The following is a 24,305-nucleotide window of genomic DNA, read 5'->3' as shown; positions in this document are numbered from 1 at the left end:
AAGGTGCCGGAACAGACCAAATAAGTCCCGGAACATGTGGAGTCTAAAATCAAGAGGTACCGGAACATGTTCCGGCACAAATTAACCCCTGGCCCCAGCCTCTGTCATAAAATCAATAACGTCTGGCCCGCACACAGACTTAATAAATTGGTCAGAAGTACTGCTACCAGCATATGAAGTAGCTCACACACTAAATGCTGCTCCTCATTTACCCACTAAAAGGCAGCAGCACTCTAATGCCCCTTTCCCACTGAAACTAGTGGGTCAACGCGCGGTTTTTCCAAGCCGATGCAACCCACTAGCAATTGGCATTTGGCACCTTTCCCATTGACAAAAAAAGCCCTCTTTTTTTTTTCTCCACCCGTCTAACCCTCCACCCCTCCTCAGCCGTGCGTAAGGTTACATGACGTCACCACGCTAACATGCGCGTCGCAAGTGCGACCGAATTCATTCAGTTCAAGGAAGTAAACAATGCAGAGCAACATGGAAGCCTCCTTTCCGTTTGTGTTCTGTTTTCATGCTTTTTACTGCCCTCAAAATGGTCGAAATGCAGCAAAGGATCAACACTCTGCTTGTGTTGAGGTAACGTAGGCGACGTCGTAGCCTCGAGCTTTTAATTTACCAGCGATATTTTTATAAATTGCTGTGTCTCGCACGGTCCCAGACATCTGTCGCTGAATCTCCTCTTCTCCAAGGATGGAAAGGAGCTGGCAGGTCTCATCATCTTTCCAATGCTGGGACATATTGTTCAATGTGGTGCGCTACTGGCTCCTTCTTCTACTAGCTTTGTTGTGAGCATCGCCGTAACTACGGTTGTGGGGCGTGTTAAATGGGAGGCGACTGGCACGGTGTTATGACACATCACGTAAGAGCCTACGTCATCACGTAGATTAGGGTGTTGACTGTTGACCCAGGGTTTTGCTTTCACACTGCATGACGATCAGAACCGAGGTGATTTTAACGCGGGTCGCTTGGCGGGTTGATTGACACGGGTCGAGGCGGGTCACTGCACCTTTCCCACTGCCACCAAAAGCCGATTGTTAGTGGGTTGACATGGGTTTTTTGGCCAGTGGGAAAGGGGTATAAGCAACATTATTCCGTGTGACCCTTTACTCCCAATTTTCTAAAATGGCAACAATCAACAAAAAGATCGAGGATCACTTTAAAATTTTGAGGTCAAAATGCTTAACTGAGGTCACTTAGCATTTACTTAAAATTTTGTTTTAAAACAACAATAGCTAACTTTGCAACCTTTATAAAATATTTTCATAACATTTTTGATAATATGTTGACTGACAACTAGTTAGATGATACGTATTTAGGGGGTCTGCATCGCTTTCACTGACACTAACTTTGAGGCGGGTGGCAGGAACACAAAAACAATAAATGGGCTCACTGCTTTATGGCATACATCTCTTCTCTCTTTCCTCATTCATTACAAAGACTGAAGTCGATGCGCACGCTTTTGTGCGAATTCTGTAAAGATGGCAGAGCAACAAAAAGACAAAAAGTTTTGTCTGAGGGGGGGGGGGGGGGGAGGAAGGCTAACCCCCCTCTCAACCGTACTCGTTAGCACTGGCGAGTTCGGGTGAGGGGTTTAGCCACACTTACCCACTTGGTTGCTAACAGTCATATGCTGTTGTTTAGCCACAACTGGATTCATTACCTTCTTACTTTTCATCCTTAACACAGCAGCTGGAAACAGAAAGGTTGTTTAACCTATCTGCAGGCGACCGGGAGATTGATTTTTGATCGATTGATTGATTGATTGATGATTTTACGACACTTTGCATGTGTGTACTGGTCCTCATGGGAAACGCAGCGCTGATCCTCGTGGACACTGAAACTAAGGAAAATCATTAACATCTTTAACCCATAAATGAAAGCCTATATATTTTTACTGGGAGTGCCAGCATCTTGCAATCAAATTGGAGGTCTATCACCATCAGAGGCACTAAAACTAGGGTTGTCCTGATCCGATATTTGGATCAGATCGACCGCCGATATGCACAAAAAAATGCGCATCGGTATCGGATCGGCTGACACGGAAAAATTCCGATCCAGGCTCCCGATTTTTTTTAGACTCCGGTCCGGGTTTTACGATTTACATAATCCATTCCAGTTTTTGCTTTGGTTTCCCTAAAATCCAGTCCGCATTTTATGGCACACCTTCATTTTTTTAAAGCCTTGGTACAGTTGTTCAAGAGCAGAGAACTGATGCGGAGTTAATAGTTTATTTTCCACGGAGGTTGTTTGTGCGTTTTGCTTTTTTAAAACAGTTTACAATATTATTTGCACGTTTTACTGACTGAATACGCCATTTCGGTTATTTATAATGTTTTGTGTTTATCACTGAATAAAAAGGTCAGTTTCTTGTTACCAACCATTGTGTGTTATTCAAAATCACCTAATTCAGGTGGCTAGTTGTTATCAAGAGTACTAAAACCCTTTTCAACATGAGTCTGACAACTAAGTAAGTAGGCTAAATAACTTTAAACTTTAATACATGGTCTGATAGGCCGGTATCGGCCAGTATCAGTATCGGATCGGAATTTCAAACCAATATCCGTATCGGATCGGAAGTGCAAAAACCTGGATCGGGACATCCCTAACTAAAACATGATCATTCAATGCCAGCCATTGCTGGCAATGGCAGTGAATGATTTAAGGGCTATAAAAATAAACGCAACTTCAATTGACTTGTTTCCGCGCTCAAGAAATTATTGACAGTCAAAACTGCTGTGGCTCACTGGGCATGGAAAAACACTTTGCCATCATGCATTGACATTTAAAATCAGCATGCACGTGGCCACAAATAGTTTTTCCTCCTCTACGAACTATTCTCACTATTTTTTTTCCCCCTCCCAGGATGGAAAACGGGACGGAAAAACCAGCCGGAGCGGTGAAGAAAGTGCCCGTCAGGATCGTACAGTCGGAGGGAACGGCAAACGAGGCGTCCACGGCCAGAACTGGCGGTCCCGATATTAGCAAGCTCGGCAGTTTGGGAGCCGGCGGGCAGGACTCGGTCTTCAGTGCTTTCACTCGGCAGAAAGAACCCGACGAGCCGGTGAAGGACACCGCACCGATAATCTCAGAGGAGCGGAAGAGGGAAGAATTGGCTCGAGACATCATGGACAAGGACAAGTCGCTGGCGGACATCCTGGATCAGAGCAAGATGAAGACCACTATGGACCTGATGGAGGGTTTGTTTCCTCAAGGCGAGCAGGTGCTGGAAGGAGCTCACCAACGTCGGAAAGCACCAGTCAAACCCCCGAATTCCACCAGGCACGCTGAGGAAAGGTAAGTCTCGGCACACACCGACTGAAAATTCAACTATGATGTCATAATAATGTCATCATATTTCAGGGAGAAGCAGGACAACATGGCAGCAGCAGTCGCCATGGTGACCAGCTCTACGTATTACAGCACGTCCGCCCCCAAAGCCGAGCTTCTCATCAAGATGAAAGACATGCAGGAGCAGAACGAGGACTACGGTGACTCAGAGGATGAACTGGACTTGGATCTGGCCAATAAGAAGGTTAGAAACACTCTTCAGAACATAGGCCTGAGCGATTAAGTGATTACTGAACGAGAAAAATTGTAGGTCAGGTTTGGTGATCAGCAGTTGTGTATATAATCAATCAAATGGCGTAACAATCCAAATGACTACAGTTTAGCAGATCGCAAAATGGTCCTTCATAAAAGTCCAATGTTGATGGTTTTTAAAGCCATTTATTACCGTATTACCGTATTTTTTTGACTATAAGTCACAGTTTTTTTCCACATAGTTTGGCCTGGGGTGCGATTTATACTCTGGAGCTATTTATGTTAGAAATTATGAACACGTTATGATTAAGCTTGAGAACGATAAACCGATACGACCGGATAGCCGGTTTTACAGGTGAGAGATACAGATGTATCGATAGTAAAGTTACCATTTGACAGTAATTAGCCATTAAATATTCAATGAACCGATAGTAGAGATAGAATTCGGCTATCGCGAGCACAAGAATCGGCTTCTAATGCCTAGCTCAATGCATTGCTTAATGTTTTACTTCACATGCTGCACTTGTGTCATTCACCACACAGCGCACTTGGATCGAGACCGCACGCAAGATATAATATGGACAAGCACTACTAAACAGTCGTGGTTCCCTCAACTTCCCATGCATTTCGGCAGAACCGCTACTAGTTGCCGTCATTACCCGATCGTCACGGGCGTGTTATAACAACGCGAGAGCTAACGAAACCACTGTAATGCACGCTCCGTAGCATTTTCTTCACAGCCCAAAACGAAACTAGAATCGGCAACGAAGCAACATGCTAAAACAATGGACAGTGTGATCACCGACGCCAGCGACGTGCAGCGATTGATTTTCAACGCACCCAGGAAAACAAAAGTCGGACTTTGAAGTGATGAAGGCAGCCTGATCTGTTTGCATGGGACAGAGCTAGTGTGAAGTGTGGAGCGGTACAGAGATCGTGAGTTTTTAACCCTGAAAAATAACCCACTACAATGGTGGAAAAGGCGGCATATTGTTTCCACGAAACGCAGTCTACTTAAACATGAACATGTGGATTAGTTGATTTTCCTCAAGAAAAATCTACCCTTCAAAAAAGATATGGACACTGATGAGGAATGAAAAATGAGGAAGCACAGGCATAAGTGAATGACTTTGCTGTGTGTTAGGTTAAAGTAATGATTATTGACCTGTCTAAAATGCCATGTTTTTGTTCCCCCAATTATATGAGTCGTAAAGCATAATTTATTATTTATTTATGATAACACTAGCAGGTTTAATTCTTTTTTTTCTAGAGCTGCTGCATATACAGTGGGAAGAACAAGTATTTGATACACTGCCAATAGGAAAACCCATTGGCAGTGTATCAAGGAAAACCCATTGGCAGTGTATCAAATACTTGTTCTCCCCACTGTAATTAATATTTTTTTGTTTGTAAGATGTTTACGTTGAAAGTTTGCACTTAAATTGCTTACCTCTTGAGTTAAAAACACCAGGAAATACAGTAATTGAATTACTGCACTTTATTGTTGTCTGTCACTGGAGTTCTATTTTATTATCAATCCCATCCAACAAAATGACGGTCATATAGTAAGCCTTTTTTTTTTTTCCCCCATAAAAAAATAAAACTTAACATTGGTATGAAATTTTGTTGTTCAATTTTGCTATATTAGAAATGTGGTCTTTTTATATATTTAAAATACTGTACAAACACACACAACAAATATTTACTATCGTATCGTTTTCACTCTATCAAACCGTATCGTTCCTACACTGTATCGAATCGTATCGAATCGCTTATGGCTTTGAAAATGTATCGTTTTTTTAATCGAATCGTAACCTGTGTATCTAGATACATATCGAATCGGCTTCATGCCAGAGATTCCCAACCCTAGTTATATTATTTCACATGTTATTTCTACACTAAACTGCAAGAGGGCGCTCAAGGCCTATGTTTAAACATTGGCGGTAACTCATAAAAACAACTGAGAAGGGGTGAACAAAATGGCACCGAAAAGAAAATCATATCCTAAAGAGAAATATGCAGCCGAAAACAGTCAAGCAGCAGAAAGAAAGTTTAGAGTTCGTTGTTTATGCGTCATGTAACGTTATTATACCGTACACTTAGTCTAGGTTCATCCTGCAGGTCGATTTTTTTTTTTTTTTTTGTGCCCGTCCAGACTGCCTTTGTCCATTGAGCCCATTCAAGTATTACTACAACCCCTAGCAAAAAGTATGGAATAACCAGTCTCGGACGAGCACTCACTCAGACAATTTATTATATAGAACAAACTCAGATAAAAAGTTTGAAAAAATAATGAATTAGTTCAAGAGTGCAACTCCTTGGCATTCAGAAACACTAAAAGAAATGAATAAAAATCATGGTGGTGGTCAGTAAATGTTACTTTTATAGAGCAAGTGCAGGGAAATAAATATAGAATCACTCCATTCTGAAGAAAAAAATATGGAATAACTCCATTTTGAGTTGAAAATACAGACACATCCAGTCAATTTCATTTCTTTAATTCGGCCCCCGCCTCAGATTAGATCTGCTCGTTAGTCAGCAGTTAAAAACAGTGCAGTTAGCACACCTTGGAGGGCTGCTGGACCAAGTGGATTCACAAGAATCATGGCTCCAACAAGAGAGATGTCTCTTGAGACAAAGGAGAGGGTTATCAAACTTCTTGAAGAAGGTAACGCTACATGTAAGGTTGCCAAAGATGTGGGCTGTTAACAGTCAGCTGTATCAAAAATCTGGACCAAGTACAAACAGCATGGCAAGGTTGTTTAAGTTAAGTGTACTGGTAGACTGAGGAAGACATCCAAAAGTCATGACAAACAACGAAAGGCCATATCTCTTGAAAACAGAAGATGTACAACAAGACAAATGAAGAAGAAATGGGAGGAAGCTGGAGTAAAGGTATGTGACAGAACTGTGCAAAATCGCCTACAGGAAATGGGATTTTCATACAGGAAAGCTAAAAGGAAACCATCATTGACACTTAAACAAAAAAGAACAAGACTGCAATGGGCTAAGGAGAGGCGATCATGGACTGTGAATGACTGGATGAAGGTTATTTTCAGCGATGAGTCAAGAATCTGCATTGGACAAGGTGATGACGCTGGAACTTTTGTTTGGTGCCATTCCAGTGAGATTGACAAAGATGACTGCCTGAAGAAAACATCAAAATTCCCCTCAGTTCTTGATGATATGTGGGGCTGCATGTCAGGCAAAGGCACTGGGGAGATGGTTGTGGTTAAATCTTCAATAAATGCACAAGTTTACAATGAAATTTTAGACGGCTTTCTTATCCCTTCAATTGAAAATATGTTTGGGGATAATGAAATCATTTTCCAAGATGACAATGCATCATGCCATTCACACCGTCAAGTAAATGCCTCACTCAAGTCGGAAAAACACAAAAAAATCAGATTGGTGCATTGAGACGCTGCGGTCTGAATGTAGCCTGATTCAGCCTGTTGTTCTGTTTTTCATTTCAAATTGCCTTTCAAGATTACATGTCTGTTCTTGGCGTTGGATTTTATCAAATATATTTATCCCAAAAATGGGACGAGTGATGTGTTTTTTCCTCTTCATTGCGCATTATTTGCTGGTGCGACTTACAGTGGGGCACAATTAGTCAACCACTAATTGTGCAAGTTCTCCCACTTGAAAATATTAGAGAGGCCTGTTATTGTCAACATGGGTAAACCTCAACCATGAGAGACAGAATGTGGGGGAAAAAAAACAGAAAATTACATTGTTTGATTCTTAAGGAATTTATTTGAAAATCATGGTGGAAAATAAGTATCTGGTCAACACCAAAAGTTCATCTCAATACTTTATGTACCCTTTGTTGGCAATAACGGAGGCCAAACGTTTTCTGTAACTCTTCACAAGCTTTTCACACACTGTTGCTGGTATTTTGGCCCATTCCTCCATGCAGATCTCCTCTAGAGCAGTGATGTTTCGGGGCTGTCGTTGGGCAACACGGACTTTCAACTCCCTCCACAGATTTCCTATGGAATTGAGATCTGGAGACTGGCTAGGCCACTCCAGGACCTTGAAATGCTTTTTACGAAGCCACTCCTTTGTTGCCCTGGCTGTGTGTTTGGCATCATTGTCATGCTGAAAGACCCAGCCACGTCTCATCTTCAATGCCCTTGCTGATGGAAGGAGATTTTCACTCAAAATCTCTCGATACATGGCCCCATTCATTCTTTCCTTTACACAGATCTGTCGTCCTGGTCCCTTTGCAGAAAAACAGCCCCAAAGCATGATGTTTCCACCCCCATGCTTCACAGTGGGTATGGTGTTCTTCGGATGCAATTCAGTATTCATTCTCCTCCAAAAACGAGAATGTGTGTTTCTACCAAAAAGTTCTGTTTTGATTTCATCTGACCATAACACTTTCTCCCAGTCCTCTTCTGGATCATCCAAATGCTCTCCAGCAAACCGCAGACGGGCCTGGACATGTACTTTCTTCAGCAGGGGGACACGTCTGGCAGTGCAAGATTTGAGTCCCTGGCGCTGCATTGTGTTACTGATAGTAGCCTTTGTTACTGTGGTCCCAGCTCTCTGTAGGTCATTCTCTAGGTCCCCCTGTGTGCTTCTGGGATTTTTATTCACCGTTCTTCTTATCATTTTGAGGCCACGTGGTGAGATCTTGCATGGAGCCCCAGATGGAGGGAGATTAAAGCCTGAGTTATACTTCCGCGTCAGACCTACGCCGTCAAGGAAGAATCGAGTTACGACCCTACGCCGTAGCCTGACGCGCACCTCTCGATTTTTGTAACCTTCGCGTCGCGTAGACGCATATGACGTAGCGAAAACGGACTGTGATTGGTCCGCTCAGACTGTTGTTTCCGGTTTACCGCGAAAACACCGCCATTGTACAATAGAATCAAACATTGTTTTCTACACTCAAAAATGGACCAAGCCGACGGGAGTATCATCGAAGAGCAAGTCTCGTCAAGAAATTATTATTGTGATTGCCAAATGGCAAGGTCGGCGATCGAAAAAATAAATAAATGGAAGAACCACCGAAGACGTGGGTGGTCGGAATCGAGTGGCCACACGAAGCGGTGACCCAGTCGGCCAAAAACTGCCAACTTTTTATCACTTTATGTCGTATTTTCGGTTGGTGCACTTCATCATTTACTGTGTACATATGTTTGCTGTGAGTCTGTGACTTATTTACGTGTCACACTTCAAGTATATAAAGAATAAAGCACAGATTTGGTGTCAAGAGTTGTTTTGATCTTTAATTTTCAATAACAGACAGTTCACACACACGATACATCATCACTGATTGAGAGTGCCTCGGTGCTTTTTATGATAACCTTAAAATCAAGCCTCCCAACGCAGTTTGGGAAGTTCCCTAGATGCCAGAAATCTGCTATGGCTTCCCACTGGCTGGTTGTAGGACACGGCAAACAAATCGGGCTGGAGGGCTTTGCAGACCTTGAACGCAGTGCTCGACGCCAGTTTGAAGCTAGCCGCCACAGCTAGCTCTCTCCACCTGAGTCTAAAACTCTGTGCGGCATCAAAAGTCGGCCAGACCGCCTCGAAACCGTCTTCTGCGTCGCCTGCCCCTCAACATTTGTATGTTCAATATTTATTCAGTGTTGATGAGCAGAATATTTACTTTCAAGAGTTCCATCTTGCATTGTTTATTTTTCTCCGACTAGCGGAAGTAAACAAGCATGCCCCAAAACCGTACAAACATAACGCCACATCCCTCTAGTGGCTTGGCGGTGAATTACAGAGCAACGCGTTCCCTCACCGCAGAACTATCGAATGTCGAATGACGCCGTAGTCGCTACGCCGTCACCGCAATGCGGGAGTATAACTCAGGCTTAACAGTGGTCTTGTATGTCTTCCATTTTCTAATAACTGCTCCCACAGTTGATTTCTTTACACTAAGCGTTTTACCTATTGCAGATTGTTTTCCCAGCCTGGTGCAGGTCTACAATTTCGTCTCTGGTGTCCTTCGACAGCTCTTTGGTCTTGGCCATAGTGGAGTTTGGAGTGTGACTGACTGAGGTTGTGGACAGGTGTCTTTTATGTTGATAATGAGTTAAAACCGGTGCCATTAATACAGGTAACGAGTGGAGCCTCGTTAGACCTCGTTAGAAGAAGTTAGACCTCTTTGACAGCCAGAAATCTTGCTTGTTTGTAGGTGGCCAAATACTTATTTTCCACTCTAATTTGGAAATAAATTCTTTAAAAATCAAACCATGTAATTTTCTGTTTTTTTTTCCACATTCTGTCTCTCATGGTTGAGGTTTACCCCTGTTGACAATTATAGGCCTCTCTTATCTTTTCAAGTAGGAGAACTTGCACAATTGGTGGTTGACTAAATACTTATTTGCCCCACTGTATACTCAGGTATTACCTTATAGAAATATACGGTACACTACAGTTGAGGTAAACTGTAAAACTAAACAAACAACTGTGTTAAAATGCAAAACACACTTTGCATTCCTTTGTTGCCCATAACCTGTTAGCTTATTGTTAACGTACTATTTAAAATTAGCAAAACTTTGCATCGTGTGGCAGTATTTAACCCTCTAAACAATGAATATTTGCAGCAACACTTCCGGAATGTTCCTACCAAAGGCGTCCTCACTGTACGCTGCCTAAAATAAGCGATATCACCAAAGTTTTATCAGGTTTTCTCCTACAACTCTGGTACTGTCAGTATGCTGGCAATATTAAGCTATATCAACAAAGCATTATGGGAAGGTCTATTACTACAATTTACTGTCACTATTTACTGTATTCCCCTGCAAAGCGTCACACTGCCTCCTAGTGGCCAAGGTGCACATAATATGGGCATTACATTTTATATAGTCCAGCATTGATGCCTAATTTTAATATATACAATACCGTTCAAAATTTTGGGGTCTAAGCGACCCCAAACTTTTGGATTTTTCATTATGTATCATTTCATTATGTACACTACGGTTCAAAAGTTTGGGGTCTAAGCGACCCTAAACTTTTGAACGGTAGTGTATATTTACACATTTCTAAATGAATTTTATTCCTTTTATTATGTTTATTCATTTTGGTATGCTTTTTCAAATGGTGACGCTGTGCAATGTTTGCAAGAAAAGAAAAATCCAGTGCTGCTAATTTTAAACTTCATATGTGAATAAAAAGTTTTTCTCCATGGTTGCTTAATTTTTGGTTAAAAAAAAATCAACAAAAAAAAAGCCAACAGCGATCGTCGATATTAGAAAGATTTATTGTACTTTTTTGGGCCAGATTGCATTCCTCGTTTTGGTTTTCATTTAACCTTCAACATTTTATGTTTTGCAGCAAGAGCTGATGGACAGCCTGAGCAAAAAGCTGCAGGTTCTGCGCGAAGCCCGCCAAAGCCTACAGGAGGACGTGCTCGACAACAACGCGCTGGGAGATGAGGTGGAGGCGCGCGTCCAGCAGGTGTGCAAGCCCAACGAGCTGGACAAATTTCGGATGTTCGTAGGCGACCTGGACAAAGTCGTGAGCCTTCTTCTGTCGTTATCGGGTCGCCTGGCCCGAGTGGAGAACGCCCTCAACAGTTTGGACGAGGAAGCCACACCAGAAGAGAGAGTAAGTGCACAGAAAAAAAAACACAATCGTGTGTTGCCATTAACGATGATGATAAATGAAATATTTTGTTGAACAACCTTTTTATTCATGACAATGACATAACAATAACGAGCTAAACACGTGTCTTGGATGACGAAAACAACACTTATAAGTAGAGATGTCCGATATCACGTCATTTTCAAAGTATTGGAATCGGCAAAAAAATATCGGCTATGCCTTTTTTTTAATACTTATATATGGTTGAATGAATATATTTTTTAATTAAATCTTTTTCTAATTGTATTTAACGTTACAGACATAATATGTTACACTCATCCAGAGTCTTTAGTTTAGGCTTAAGGTAGGGTTATCAAATTTATCCCGATAACGGCGGCATTTAATTTTTTTTAAATGTATCACGTTAAAATATTTAACGCAATTAATGCTTGCGCTGCGCGACCCACTCACGCATCGTCGCGCTCAATCTGTAATGGCGCCGTTTTACCTATATAGAAAGATAAAAGGAAGCGTAAAATGAGTAAAGTGAATTTTGTCAGCCTTTGGAGCCTTTTTTTAATTGGCTAAAGCTTTACAATCCCTCTCCCTACGATTAGAAATGTCATGGGAAGCAATGTGGGGAAGCAAGGTTGCAATTGATTTTTTTCTTTACGCCTTATGTTATTTCCCAACGCAGAGAAGATATATCAATTGGTAGCACTACGCACAGTCATGGTTCCACTTCCCATCATGCATTTGGGCATGGCTACATTATCACTTACTGAAAGCTCAACAAATACACTAGATGGCAATATTTAGTCACAATATACAAAGTCGCAAGTCTTTCTATCCGTGGATCCCTCTCACAGAAAGAATGTTAATAATGTAAATGCCATCTTGAGGATTTATTGTCATAATAAACAAATACAGTACTTATGTACTGTATGTTGAATGTATGTATTCGTCCGAGTTTTATTCATTTTTTTCTTAATGCATTGCCAAAATGTATATGATCGGGAAAAATTATCGTGAATGATTGGAATTGAATAGGGAGCAAAAAAAAAAGCAATCGGATCGGGAAAATATCGGGATCGGCAGATACTCAAACTAAAACAATCGTGATCAGATCGGGAGCAAAAAAAAAACATGATCGGAACAACCCTACCTATAACCGTTCTTGAGTTATCGTGAACATACACTGTATGTCGGAGCACTGTGACCTATGACCTCCTGGCCCAAAATTTTAAATACTTTTCTCACCCTGCCAGATTGATGATAATATCCGTCCGTGCGTTATCTTGAAGAAAAAAACAATTCAATTTTGGCCCTGTGACCTTTGACCTCATTAAACAAAATTTAATCACCTTTCATTTTACCAACATATCCTGCCATATTGGTAATAATCCATAAATTCGTTCGAGTTATCATGAACACATACTGTATGTCTACTGTATGTGACCTATGACCTCATGACCCAAAGATTTAAATACCTCTCTGTCATCATGAACACAAACATAATTCAATTGTGGCCCTGTGACCTTTGACCTCATTACACTAAGATTTAATCACCTCTTCCATTTCATATTACAAACATCCTGCCAGATTGTTAATAACTCATGAACGGATATAGGGATTATCTTGAACACAAACATCCAGACATACGGAACCGAATTTCATAACCCATGCAGGTTTCGCCTACTGGCAGAGGTAATGACTAAAAAGTACCTGCCAAAAACAACACTAAAGAATCAAATAGATCTTCTTACACATTCTTTCCCCCTTGTTTTACCTTCAGCGCACGCTAACAGAGAAGCGCAAGCTCCTCATCCGCCAGCACGAAGACGCCAAGGAGCTGAAGGACAACCTGGACCGTCGGGAGCGGGCCGTCTACGACATCCTGGCGAGCTACCTGCCCGAGGACGGCATGGCCGACTACGAGCACTTTGTCAAGATGAAGTCGGCGCTCATCATCGAGCAGCGCAAGCTGGAGGACAAAATCAAACTGGGCGAAGAGCAGCTCAAGTGCCTGCTGGACAGCCTGCCTATCGAGCAACGCTTGGCCCTTTGACGTGCTAGCGGCCACCGGGGGGCGCTGCAGACTTAGGTATTTCAGCGGAATTCACTCTTAAGAAAGATGCTGCATTTTTTCCAGCACCTATGTTGAGTACAGTGAACCTTGTGGATACATTCCAGACTCCAGCATTTACTTGTGAGGTTAAATATGAGTGACCTTAACTTATTGGCTGCCATTGACAGCGATAGACGTCCAATAATTTTGAACTCTCCTAGTTCAAATAAATTAGACGTCTTTCGTCATTGATGGAATTTAACCCATTGATGCCTGAATTTACATTTAAAAAATAATAAATATATATATATATATATATATATATATATATATATATATATATATATATATATATATATATAATGGAATTATTAAAAATACCAAACATACAAAATTGAATAGTAAAATTCAACTAAAATGAGAAAAATCCTAAATTAAAAAGAACATAAGATGAATTTTTTTTTTAAGTAAATATAACCAATAAAAATATATAATTAGAAATTTAAAACATTATAATAAATAATAATTTCAAAAATAAAAAAGTTTAAAGAAATTTATTAATGAATTCCTCCTTTATATTATGCGCCCCAAAAAGTATCTTCTTTAATTTAATTCTTCTCTTATTCAAATTATTTTTTATTTTTAATGAATTTTCTATATTTTCTTCTATTTTTAACTATTTTTAAAATCTTGACTTCTTAATTTAGGATTTTCCAATTTTCTGTATCATTTTTTTATTATTATTATACATTACCCCAATGATATTTTTCTGTATATTTTTTAAATTTAAATTCAGGCATCAAGTAGTTTAACACTACACAGGTTCACTGTATATATATATATTTTTTTTTTCGATATTCTTTTTTTTTTTTTTTTTCCTCTAGTAATTTATTGTAGCTTTCGGACCGTCACTGCAAGAGACAACCTGACTTTTTTGCGCCACCTGACCACTATTTATCATCTTTTCACGCCACATTTCAGATTGATTTTCATATTTCAGTCAGTGGCCTTGAAGCAAAACGCCGTCGAACCCTTCCCCCCACTCTCACCCCTGTTGTTGACATTTTTGAGAGCACTTGGAGACGCACTCGACATTCAGCGACGAGTGCTTACCGACGCCAACGTCCGCAAAAGGCCGTGCTGCATTAAAGAAGTGTTTATTGTTCTATATTATGAACATTTGTGGCTTTTCATAACAGTTTGTGATTTTTTTGTTCTTTTTTTAGAATTGCATGGCAGGCCGCGTAGCAATCCTGACCCTCTTGAAAATAAATCCAAGTGTCGAAAAAAAGTTTTGGTTTCTTTATTTTTTTCAGATTGTGTTGTATGTTTTCATTTTTTTCATTTCATCGCCGTTTTGGTTTTCTTTGGAGAGCCATTATGTCTGCCAGCTACGGCCGCCATGATTAATCGCCATCTGTTTTAATAGTTGATGACTTGATTAGTAACATTGTTGACACAAAAATGCTCCAAATCCTCTTTTTTTTAGCTTCTTAATAGCAAAATATTGTCCTATTTATTTTTCAGTTTTAGATTTATGTTTTATTTTTACTTGAAAAACAAAAAGGAAAGAAAATATTCTTTTTTTTTTTATTTAATTGCTTTTTGTTTTTACAAAAATGAGAAATCCATTTTTTTTTTTTTTTTTTTTTTTTTTTTTTTTTTTTTACATTTTTAAGAATTGTTAAAAAGGGGGTCGGTAAATATTCTTTAATTAGATTTTTGTGTGTTTTTTTTTTTTTTCAATGAAAAAAATACATTTTGGGAAAGAAATATCCATTCCACATTTGTACATTTTAATTTACAATTCCAACAAAAAGACAAAGGTGGAAAATATATATTTTTATGTAAATTACAAAATAAAAGGGAAAAAAGCTAACAATTTTCTAAAAAAAAAAAAATCCATTTTGCATTTGAATTATTTTTTTAAAGAGGAGACTGTTCTCGATTAGATGTGTTTTTTTATTATTTAAAAAGCATTTTTAGAAAAAAATATCCATTTTTCATTTGTACTTTTTAATAGAGAAACAAAAAAGGGGAGAAAATATATTTTTAATTTTTTTTTGTAAATTACAAATCCAAAAAGGGAAAAAGCTAACAAATTTCTTTTTTTTTTTTTTTTTTTTTTTTTGTATTTTGCTTTTTTTTTTTTTCTTTTTAAAGGGGAAATTGTAAATACAGTAAATATATATAATATTTTTTTTTAAAATTGTACTTTTTAATAAAAAATGTTTTTAATTACTAAATAAAAATATAAATACATTTTCATTTAAGAAAAAAGGGGGGGAAACTAAATTAAAAATCAGGTAAAAAAGCTAACCGTCTTTTAACCTTTTATATATATTTTTTTAATTTTTTAAATGAATTTTTTCAATTAAACAAAAGGCCTCTAAATTGTGTTTATTTTGCTATTTTATAGTTGTTTTTACATATTTTTAATTCAAAATGGGTAAATTTATTTTGTCTTTATTTTTATCTAAATAAAAAAGGGAAAACCCCATAAATATTCTTAGATTTCTGTTACCCTCAATCTTTCTTTGAAAACTTTAAAAATATATTTCAATGTTATTTCCGCAAGAATCATGAAGTTCATGCACATGTGTTGCTTTTTTGGACCACACAAAATGATGAATCTTAGACCACACAAAATGATGAATCTGGCCCCCGGGCCACGAGTTCGAGATCTAACGATTGTCACTCATTAACTCAGCCAAGCCCTGCCGGGCTGCTGATAATGTAACAGTTCCAACAACGTCTTTTACAGTCGCAACATGCGCTCACTGTCATCTGAACGTCGACATTTGGGAATTTTCACTAGATGGAACATTTGTGCAGGTAAATATTCCTTTTTGCCATGAGTATGTTGATGTATCATCTGGGTTGGGCTGCTGCTAAAGAGGCTGACGTATTCAAGCACTTTTGCCTGTTTAATAAGTTACATCTTTTCAAATGACAAAAAGTATCAACCTTGACAAGGTTTTTCCCCCCTCATTTTAATGCGTGTGACCGTGTTGGAGACAACATGTCGACCCCCTTTTCCCATCTTATCCTCCCCATTCATCAAGTCATCCTGGTCTGGAAACTTGCTCAGCTGAATGGGAATAACAATCGACTTAAATTTGTTACGTTTCTGTAGAACTGTGAGTGAAAGTAATGTTAGTATTGATGCATTTATTTCATTTATTGATTCGTAAAATGCCATTGAAGCCATGAGAACTGTAGGCAGGTTGTCGGTCTGTTTAATTTCAGTACTATTTAAAGAGGACATCAGGGGCCATTCAAATTAGAGGTGGGGCTAGTACCCCTGAGGACCCACCCCTAAAACCGCCACTGCACAAAATTAAACTCATTGGTTGCCATTGAGCGACATTCTTTCATTCGCTGTGCCATCCCTCCCACTTCAAACGGATTGGACATCTACTAGTGATGAACTAAATTCACAGCAGAAGGATGAAAATGTTAAAGGAAGTGAATGAGTTATGACTTGCACATTTACAGTGGGGCAAATAAGTATTTAGTCAACCCCCAATTGTGCAAGTTTTCCTACTTGAAAAGATTAGAGAGGACTGTAATTGTCAACATGGGTAAACCTCAACCACGAGAGACAGAATGTGGGGGGGGGGGGACAGAAAATCACATTGTTTGATTTTTAAAGAATTTATTTGCAAATCGTGGTGGAAAATAAGTATTTGGTTACCTACAAACAAGCAAGATTTCTGGCTGTCAAAGAGGTCTAACTTCTCTCCACTCGTTACCTGTATTAATGGCACCTGTTTCAACTCATTATCGGTATAAAAGACACCTGTCCACAACTTCAGTCAGTCACACTCCAAACTCCACTATGGCCAAGACCAAAGAGCTGTCGAAGGACACCAGAGACAAAACTGTAGACCCGCACCAGGCTGGGAAGACTGAATCTGCAAGAGGTAAAACGCTTGGTGTAAAGAAATCAACTGTGGGAGCAATTACTAGAAAATGGAAGACCTACAAGACCACTGATAATCTCCCTCGATCTGGGGCTCCATGCAAAATCTCACCTCGTGGTGTCAAAATGATAACAAGAACGGTGAGCAAAAATCCCAGAACCACACGGGGGGACCTAGTGAATGACCTACAGAGAGCTGGGACCACAGTAACAAAGGCTACTACCAGTAACACAATGCACCACCAGGGACTCAAATCCTGCACTGCCAGACATGTCCCCCTGCTGAAGCCAGTACACATCCAGGCCTAGCCTGGTACTCCAGACTCACCGCTGTTCCAGCTATTGAGTCTCGCCACCATTAAGCGGATAAAATTTCCAGGGCGGAGCAAGCCACAGCAAACAGACAGCGGAGTGGACCAATCAGCGACGGGCGGGACGAGGGACTTGCGCGCGGAATTAAACATACGAGGATAGCGGAGTTTATTCAACATGGCTAGTGCGAGACAAACTGTTGTCAATGACTTGTGTTGATGTGTTTTTGGTAATTTAAAACTGATTTTACCGTGGATTGGAACATATTCCCGGCTCTCCTGTTCACCATCTGTGTTGTTGTGGAGACGACTTCCGATGCGGAAGAGTGACGTTGCTCGTTAAGAACACGTCACGCAAATAAACGAATCTGATTTGTCGATTGATTTTGTACTTGCTCGAGAAGCCGTTAAGGGGCTGGGTCCCAGACTATTCTCAATGTTTGAAAAACACAGAACAGTCTGGCCGTGCCAGGCAAGTCCAGGCCCTTGCTCGAGAGGCCGTTAATGGGCTGGGTCCCAGACTATTCTCAATGTTTGAAAAACACAGGGAGAACAGTCTGGCCGTGCCAGGCAAGTCCAGGCCTGTCTGCGGTTCGCTAAAGAGCATTTGGATGATCCAGAAGAGGACAGGGAAAATGTGTTATGGTCAGATGAAACCAAAATAGAACTTTTTGGTAGAAACACAGGTTCTCGTGTTTGAAGGCGAAAGAATGCTGAATTGCATCCGAAGAACACCATACCCACTGTGAAGCATGGGGGTGGAAACATCATGCTTTGGGGCTGTTTTTCTGCAAAGGGACCAGGACGACTGATCTGTATAAAGGAAAGAATGAATGGGGCCATGTATCGAGAGATTTTGAGTGAAAATCTCCTTCCAACTGCAAGGGCATTGAAGATGAGACGTGGCTGGGTCTTTCAGCATGACAATGATCCCAAACACACAGCCAGGGCAACAAAGGAGTGGCTTCGTAAGAAGCATTTCAAGGTCCTGGAGTGGCCGAGCCAGTCTCCAGATCTCAACCCCATAGAAAATCTGTGGAGGGAGTTGAAAGTCTGACAGCCCCAAAACATCACTGCTCTAGAGGAGATCTGCATGGAGGAATGGGCCAAAATACCAGCAACAGTGTGTGAAAAGCTTGTGAAGAGTTACAGAAAACGTTTGGCCTCCGTTATTGCCAACAAAAGGTACATAAGAAAGTATTGAGATGAACTTTTGGTATTGACCAAATAGTTATTTTGCACCATGATTTGCAAATAAATTCTTTAAAAATCAAACAATGTGATTTTCTGTTTGTTTGTTTTTCCACATTCTGTCTCTAATGGTTGAGGTTTACCCATGTTGAAAATTACAAGCCTCTCTAATATTTTCAAATTGGAGAACTTGCACAATTGGTGGTTGACTAAATACTTATTTGCCCCACTGCATGTATTTTTCATTAATGGAAATATGTATTACCAATTTCAGCTGTCCCATGGCAAATCAGGAGAAATACTGACCTTTGACCTTCCCTCATGATGATGTTCCTGGCGCACACGGGCCACTTGCAGTTTGCGGGCCTGCTGTCCGGCTGCTTAGCGTGGATTCTCACTATGGCGGCGACGGGCATGGACGAATGGCGCCTGTGGTATATCCATCACGAAAACTACACCGCCATCATCACCTCAGGTGTGGCGTGGGTAGGCATCTGGCGGGCGTGTTTCCACAGCCACGCCCTTCCAAAAATGGAGAACTGCCAAAATATGGGAATCTCGGATAGTTTTGTCCCAGTGGAAATCCAAGTGGCGCAAGTTTTAATGATGCTAGCAACAGTGGGCGGTTTGGCCGCCAACGCCACCGCAGTGGAAGCAGTGAGGCGGGTGTATTTCTCCATGGAGGTTCGCCGAAGATTGCGTGCGGTTTTCATCCTGGCGGGGGCGCTCTACATCGTCACAGGTGTGCTTGCGTTGGTGCCACTAGTGTGGAACACAAATGCAGTGGTGAACAACAACAGCGTCCCCTTCCCACCTCGTTTCATGCTTCCCGCCATCCCCGCCAGCCAGAAAGTGGGCACGGGCATCGGGGTGGGCTTCACGGCTGCCATTTTGATGGTCATCAGCGGGTTGCTGTTTCTCGCCCACCGTCATGTTTGGAGAACACTCAAACCTGAGGAATCAGAGGACAAGCAAGGAAGGGATAATCCAGCTTTTCAATGATTTATTATGGGAATCAACATATCAGGATAGTGGATATGAACTAGGAAGTTGGCTCATACTGTAAGTCAAAGTTGTCAAAATTAAGGCCCGGGGCCAGGTTCCGGCTCACCATGTCACAGTGAAAGTAAATCATGCAGTTGGACTTCAGGATTCTCAATAAAATACAATTCATAAAAAATTTCAACAGATAAGATTTTTAAAACTAAAATAGTGGTATGAAAAATTATCTGAACCTTTTGGAATTCCTCACATTTCTACATTAAATCACCATCAAATGTGATCTGATCTTTGTCAAAATCACACAGATGTAAAAACAGCATCTGTTTTAACTAACACCACCCAAACATTTATAGGTGTTCATATTTTAATGAGGATAGCATTCAAACAATGACAGAAGGGGGGGGGGGTAAGTAAGTGAACCTTCTGTCTAAGGAGACTTGAGCAATTGAAACCAATTTTTCGCAAACAATTTAAGTCAGGTGTGTGCCCAATCACTGATGAGTGGTTTAACGCTGCCCTGCCCACTATAAAAAAACAGACCTGGTAAGAATTGTCGTGATGAGAAGCATTGTCTAATGTGCATCACGGCTCGGTCAAAAGAGCTGTCTGAAGATTGTTGATTTTTATAAAGCTGGGAATGGATACAAAACCATCTCTAAAAATCTGGATGTTCATCAATCGACAGTCAGAGAAGTTGTCGACAAATAGAGAGAGTTTGACACTGTTGCTTCTCTCCCAAAGAGTGGCCGTCCACCAAAGATGACGCCAAGAGTTCAGCGCAGAATACTCCGAGAGGTACAAAAGAACCCTACAGTGTCTGCTAAAGACTTACAGAAATCATTGGCACTGTCCAATATCTCTGTGGACACATCAACTATATGTAAAGCTATGGCCAAGAACGGTGTTCATGGGAGGACTCCGCAAAGGAAGCCACTTCTGTCTAAAAAAAATATTGTTACTCGTTTAATGTTCGCAAAAAGGCACTTGGACACTCCACAGAAGTTTTGGCAAAATATTTTGTGGACTGATGAAACCAAAGTTGAATTGTTTGGGAGTAACACACAACGTCATGTGTGGAGGAAAAATGGAACAGCTCACCAACATCAACACTTCATCCCCACCGTGAGGGAGCATCATGATTTGGGGCTGTTTTGCTGCCTCAGGGCCTGGACAACTTGCAATCTTTTTTAACGCTGTCCTGTTCAGCTGTTTGACACAGAGAATGGAAGTCTAAGTGTCCGGTTGGTCTGAACAGTTTTAATATTTCACATTGAGAGTACGACATACTCCCATTGTGATCACTCAACATACCTCCTTTATTATGACAAGGCAGTGAACAGGAAAGAGGTTATGGGGGAACAGAAGAAAAGAAACACACAAAAAGAAAGAAAAGAAACACAACAACAAGGAATACATTGAATGCCTACAGTAACTATTAATATGTTGCTGCTCTAGTCAGCTAGATGTATTTCCGGTTGACACCATGTGGGGGGCCTGTTGACCAGGGAAAGAAGGGGAGGGCGGTGGGTCTACAAGCTAAGTGATTGGGAGGGGTAGAATGTACACAAATCAGCTCGGTTATCTAGAACCCAGTAATCGTGTGAATCCCTTGTGTGTGTAAGCCCGTTGGCAACCGACCCTACACCGCCCTACCTTATAATCATTAAAAGAAATTCAAAAGTTTATCAGGATGTTTTGCAGGAAAACCTGAGGCCGTCTGACAGACAGTTGAAGCTAAAAAGAGGATGGATGCTGCAAAAAGACAATGATCCAAAACACAGAAGTAAATCAACTTCAGAATGGTTTCAGAAGAACAAAATACAAGTTCTGGAGTGGCCAAGTCAAAGTCCAGACTTGAACCCCATTGAGATGCTGTGGCATGACCTAAAGACAGCAATTCATGCCAGACGACCCAGGAATCTGACTAAACTACAGCATTTTTGTAGAGAAGAATGGGCCAAGATTAGTCCTGATTGATGTGCCTGACTGATCTGCAGCTACAGGAAGGTTAGGTCTGGTTGAAGTTATTGCTGCCAAAGGGAGGGCCACAAAATATTAAATGTAATACTTATTTGTTACCACTTCTGTCATTGTTTGCATAATATCCTCATTAAAGTATGAAAACCTGGAAATGTTTGGGTGCTTTTAGTTAATACAGACTGTTTTTTCATCTGTGGGATTTTGACAAAGATCAGATCCCATTTGATGGTAAGTTTATGCATAAATGTGAGAAATTCTAAAGAATCAGATACGTTTTCATACCACAGTAAAAACAAACCTACTGTTTTCCCTGTTTGTTTATTTAATAATGTTTATAAAATGTATATAAAATGAGAAAATAACGCATTGGTACCCCAACACACGAATTTAATTCATTCAAAGATCTGGTTTATATCTTGAAATGGTTGTATATTGAGGTGGATTTGTTCATTAGAATACATTATTCCACAGCCCAAAACCTACTATAAAACCTAAATATATTGTGCAGGTAGTGGATAATACGATGAGTGGTATTGTGAGCTGTATTTTTTTAGCCAGTCCACTCGCACACCACGCTCATGTTTTTCTATGATTTCTTTCATTTCAATGGTAAGCGTCACCTTTTTTCACCACTACTACCACCTGCACTAACCTTCTGGGGACCCATGATCATTTCTCTCACAAGGAAATCCGACATGCTGCTGTCTTGCAGGAAAACAATGGAAGTGGAAGTTTCTAAGGTCAGAGTTTATTCATAATTAAACACTGAACTCGGAGGTACAAATTCACTGGATTTTTATTGCTATATATCTGCTGAAGATGTTTTCCCAGTGAACTAATCTCAGATAAGCGGGATAAACTGGAAGGAGGCATGTATGGACGTAGTACAAAAGAGCACCAAATACGTAGGCGGAGTTTGACTTTTGGGGAAGTGGGGGCACAACATGTTGATGACCCCGAAACGCAGTGTCAGCAATAAAATTAAACTTTATAGAATATTTATAATAATAAGTTAACAATGAGTGTTTTTTGTTTCCCATCATTCTTGGGGGAATTCTAAATCTAAACCCTTAGGCAATTCTTTTTGCCAAGATCGTCATCCATTGAATATGGTACGCCAGCCGGCGTCGTGCCAATGTAGTTACCCCAGTCAAAAATTGGCGGAGCCATATGGAGGTAGATATGTGTGTTTATTATTCCATAAAAAAAAAAAGTTGCTTAAATCAAAATATATATTTTCAACCAAAAAAAAAGTCGCTTCAATCAGAAAAAAAAAAAAAAAAGTGAATGCAAAAATAAATTTAAAACTAAAAAAAAATACAGAAAATGCATGTGAAAGCTATTTTTCTTTGATTTTTTGGGGGGGGTGGGTTTGAAGTCAAGTTTTTTTTTTTTTGATTGAAGTAATGTTGATTTGTGTTTGGGCCCAATTTTGGCCAGGTCATTTTTGTCTTTATTATTCTATCAAAAAATTAAAAATAAATTGCTTCAAAAAAATAAATGATTTTTCTTTTTGAAAATAATCCCAAAAAAAAGAACAATTTCGATCATGGAAAAAAAAATTTAATGCAAAAAAATATTTGAGATTGAAATGTTTGCATTTGAACACCTATTTTTTCATTTGAACACTTAATTTCTAATTGAAAAAGTTTTCATTGATTGAAGCAATTCTTTTTTTTTTTTTTATTTGTTTGGGCCATATTTTGGGTAGGACACAGGGCCGGCCCAGCCTATAAGCAGACTATGGTGCTGCTTAGGGCCCCTGACCACTAGCGGGCCCCCAATCTGGCAATTGTTTATTATTATATATGTTTATTTATTCATTTATATTATATTTTGTCTACTACTGTTTGCTTTATTTGACTATTGTGAGTTTTGATACTTAATTTCAAGCTTAAAAAATAAAAGTTCTTCCTTAACTTCTTTTCCTCTTTTAGAAAAAGGTTTGGCGCTATCTACTGTAAGTACTGACAATCATTTGGGGTGAGAAGTTTGAAGTATGAAATGCAACAAAATATGATTAATATAAAAAATATGGACATATGGGTTGGATTGCATGTATGGGTTTCACAGTACACTGTGACGAAATGGTGTGCTAAAAATATGGGCCCCTTGGCATTATTTTGCTTAGGGCCCCCCAAATGGCTTGGGCCAAAAAAGTTGCCTCAATCAAAAAAACAAAACAAAAAAAACCAATATATATATATATGTATGTATGTATGTATGTATGTATGTATGTATGTATGTATGTATGTATGTATGTATGTATGTATGTATGTATGTATGTATGTATGTATGTATGTATGTATGTATGTATGTATGTATATTAGGGCTGCAGCTATCGATTATTTTAGTGTATTATTTATTATTTAAATGATGAACTAGTTCATTCGAATAATCGAGTAATCGGATAAGGAACATGAAAAATTAAAAAGCCTCAAACGGTACAAAAAAAATAAATAAATGAGGATGTATGTACAACAAAAGAACAATATGCTAACTTACATAGCAAAAGTCCCCTATCTTAAATGCTATAAAATACTAACGTTTTTTTTTTTTTTAACAATGCTCCTACAAAAAACGACTAAATATACCTATAAACTAAATTACGAATGCATTAAAAAACATTAGCCCAAACAAAAACTTAGCTTATGTTGGTCTTAACAGGGAGCAGTTGGATTCAGCCATGTAAAATGAGGCAGACCAGAGGGCAGTGTTCCAACCCTAATCTATA

General features: G+C 39.7%; 2 protein-coding genes across 7 annotated transcripts in view; both read left to right on the top strand.

Annotated features, from left to right (window-relative positions):
• shroom2a (shroom family member 2a) overlaps positions 1 to 13,498 on the top strand; it is a 95,048-nt gene extending 81,550 nt beyond the window's left edge. For 5 of the 6 annotated variants that reach the window (XM_057840757.1, XM_057840755.1, XM_057840758.1 and 2 more), the window contains 4 exons: positions 2,869 to 3,300; positions 3,367 to 3,538; positions 10,846 to 11,118; positions 12,890 to 13,497. In XM_057840757.1, coding sequence (XP_057696740.1) covers positions 2,869 to 3,300; positions 3,367 to 3,538; positions 10,846 to 11,118; positions 12,890 to 13,162 — 1,150 coding nt within the window. In that variant the 3' untranslated portion in view covers positions 13,163 to 13,497. Of the gene's footprint in view, positions 1 to 2,868; positions 3,301 to 3,366; positions 3,539 to 10,845; positions 11,119 to 12,889 lie in introns of all 6 variants that reach the window. The other variant, XM_057840756.1, reaches the window with a different exon arrangement.
• Positions 13,080 to 19,986, top strand: cldn34a (claudin 34a). The gene is made up of 2 exons (XM_057840761.1): positions 13,080 to 13,198; positions 18,864 to 19,986. The coding sequence occupies exon 2, from the start codon at positions 18,911 to 18,913 to the stop codon at positions 19,589 to 19,591; it is 681 nt and encodes a 226-aa protein (XP_057696744.1). The 5' UTR covers positions 13,080 to 13,198; positions 18,864 to 18,910; the 3' UTR covers positions 19,592 to 19,986.
• Positions 19,987 to 24,305: the final 4,319 nt, after the last annotated feature.

This window comes from Corythoichthys intestinalis, chromosome 7 (assembly GCF_030265065.1).
Source record: "Corythoichthys intestinalis isolate RoL2023-P3 chromosome 7, ASM3026506v1, whole genome shotgun sequence".
Classification (NCBI taxonomy): Eukaryota; Metazoa; Chordata; class Actinopteri; order Syngnathiformes; family Syngnathidae; genus Corythoichthys; species Corythoichthys intestinalis.
Note: the sequence above shows the minus strand (reverse complement) of the source record. Positions and strands in the feature narration are given on the sequence as shown.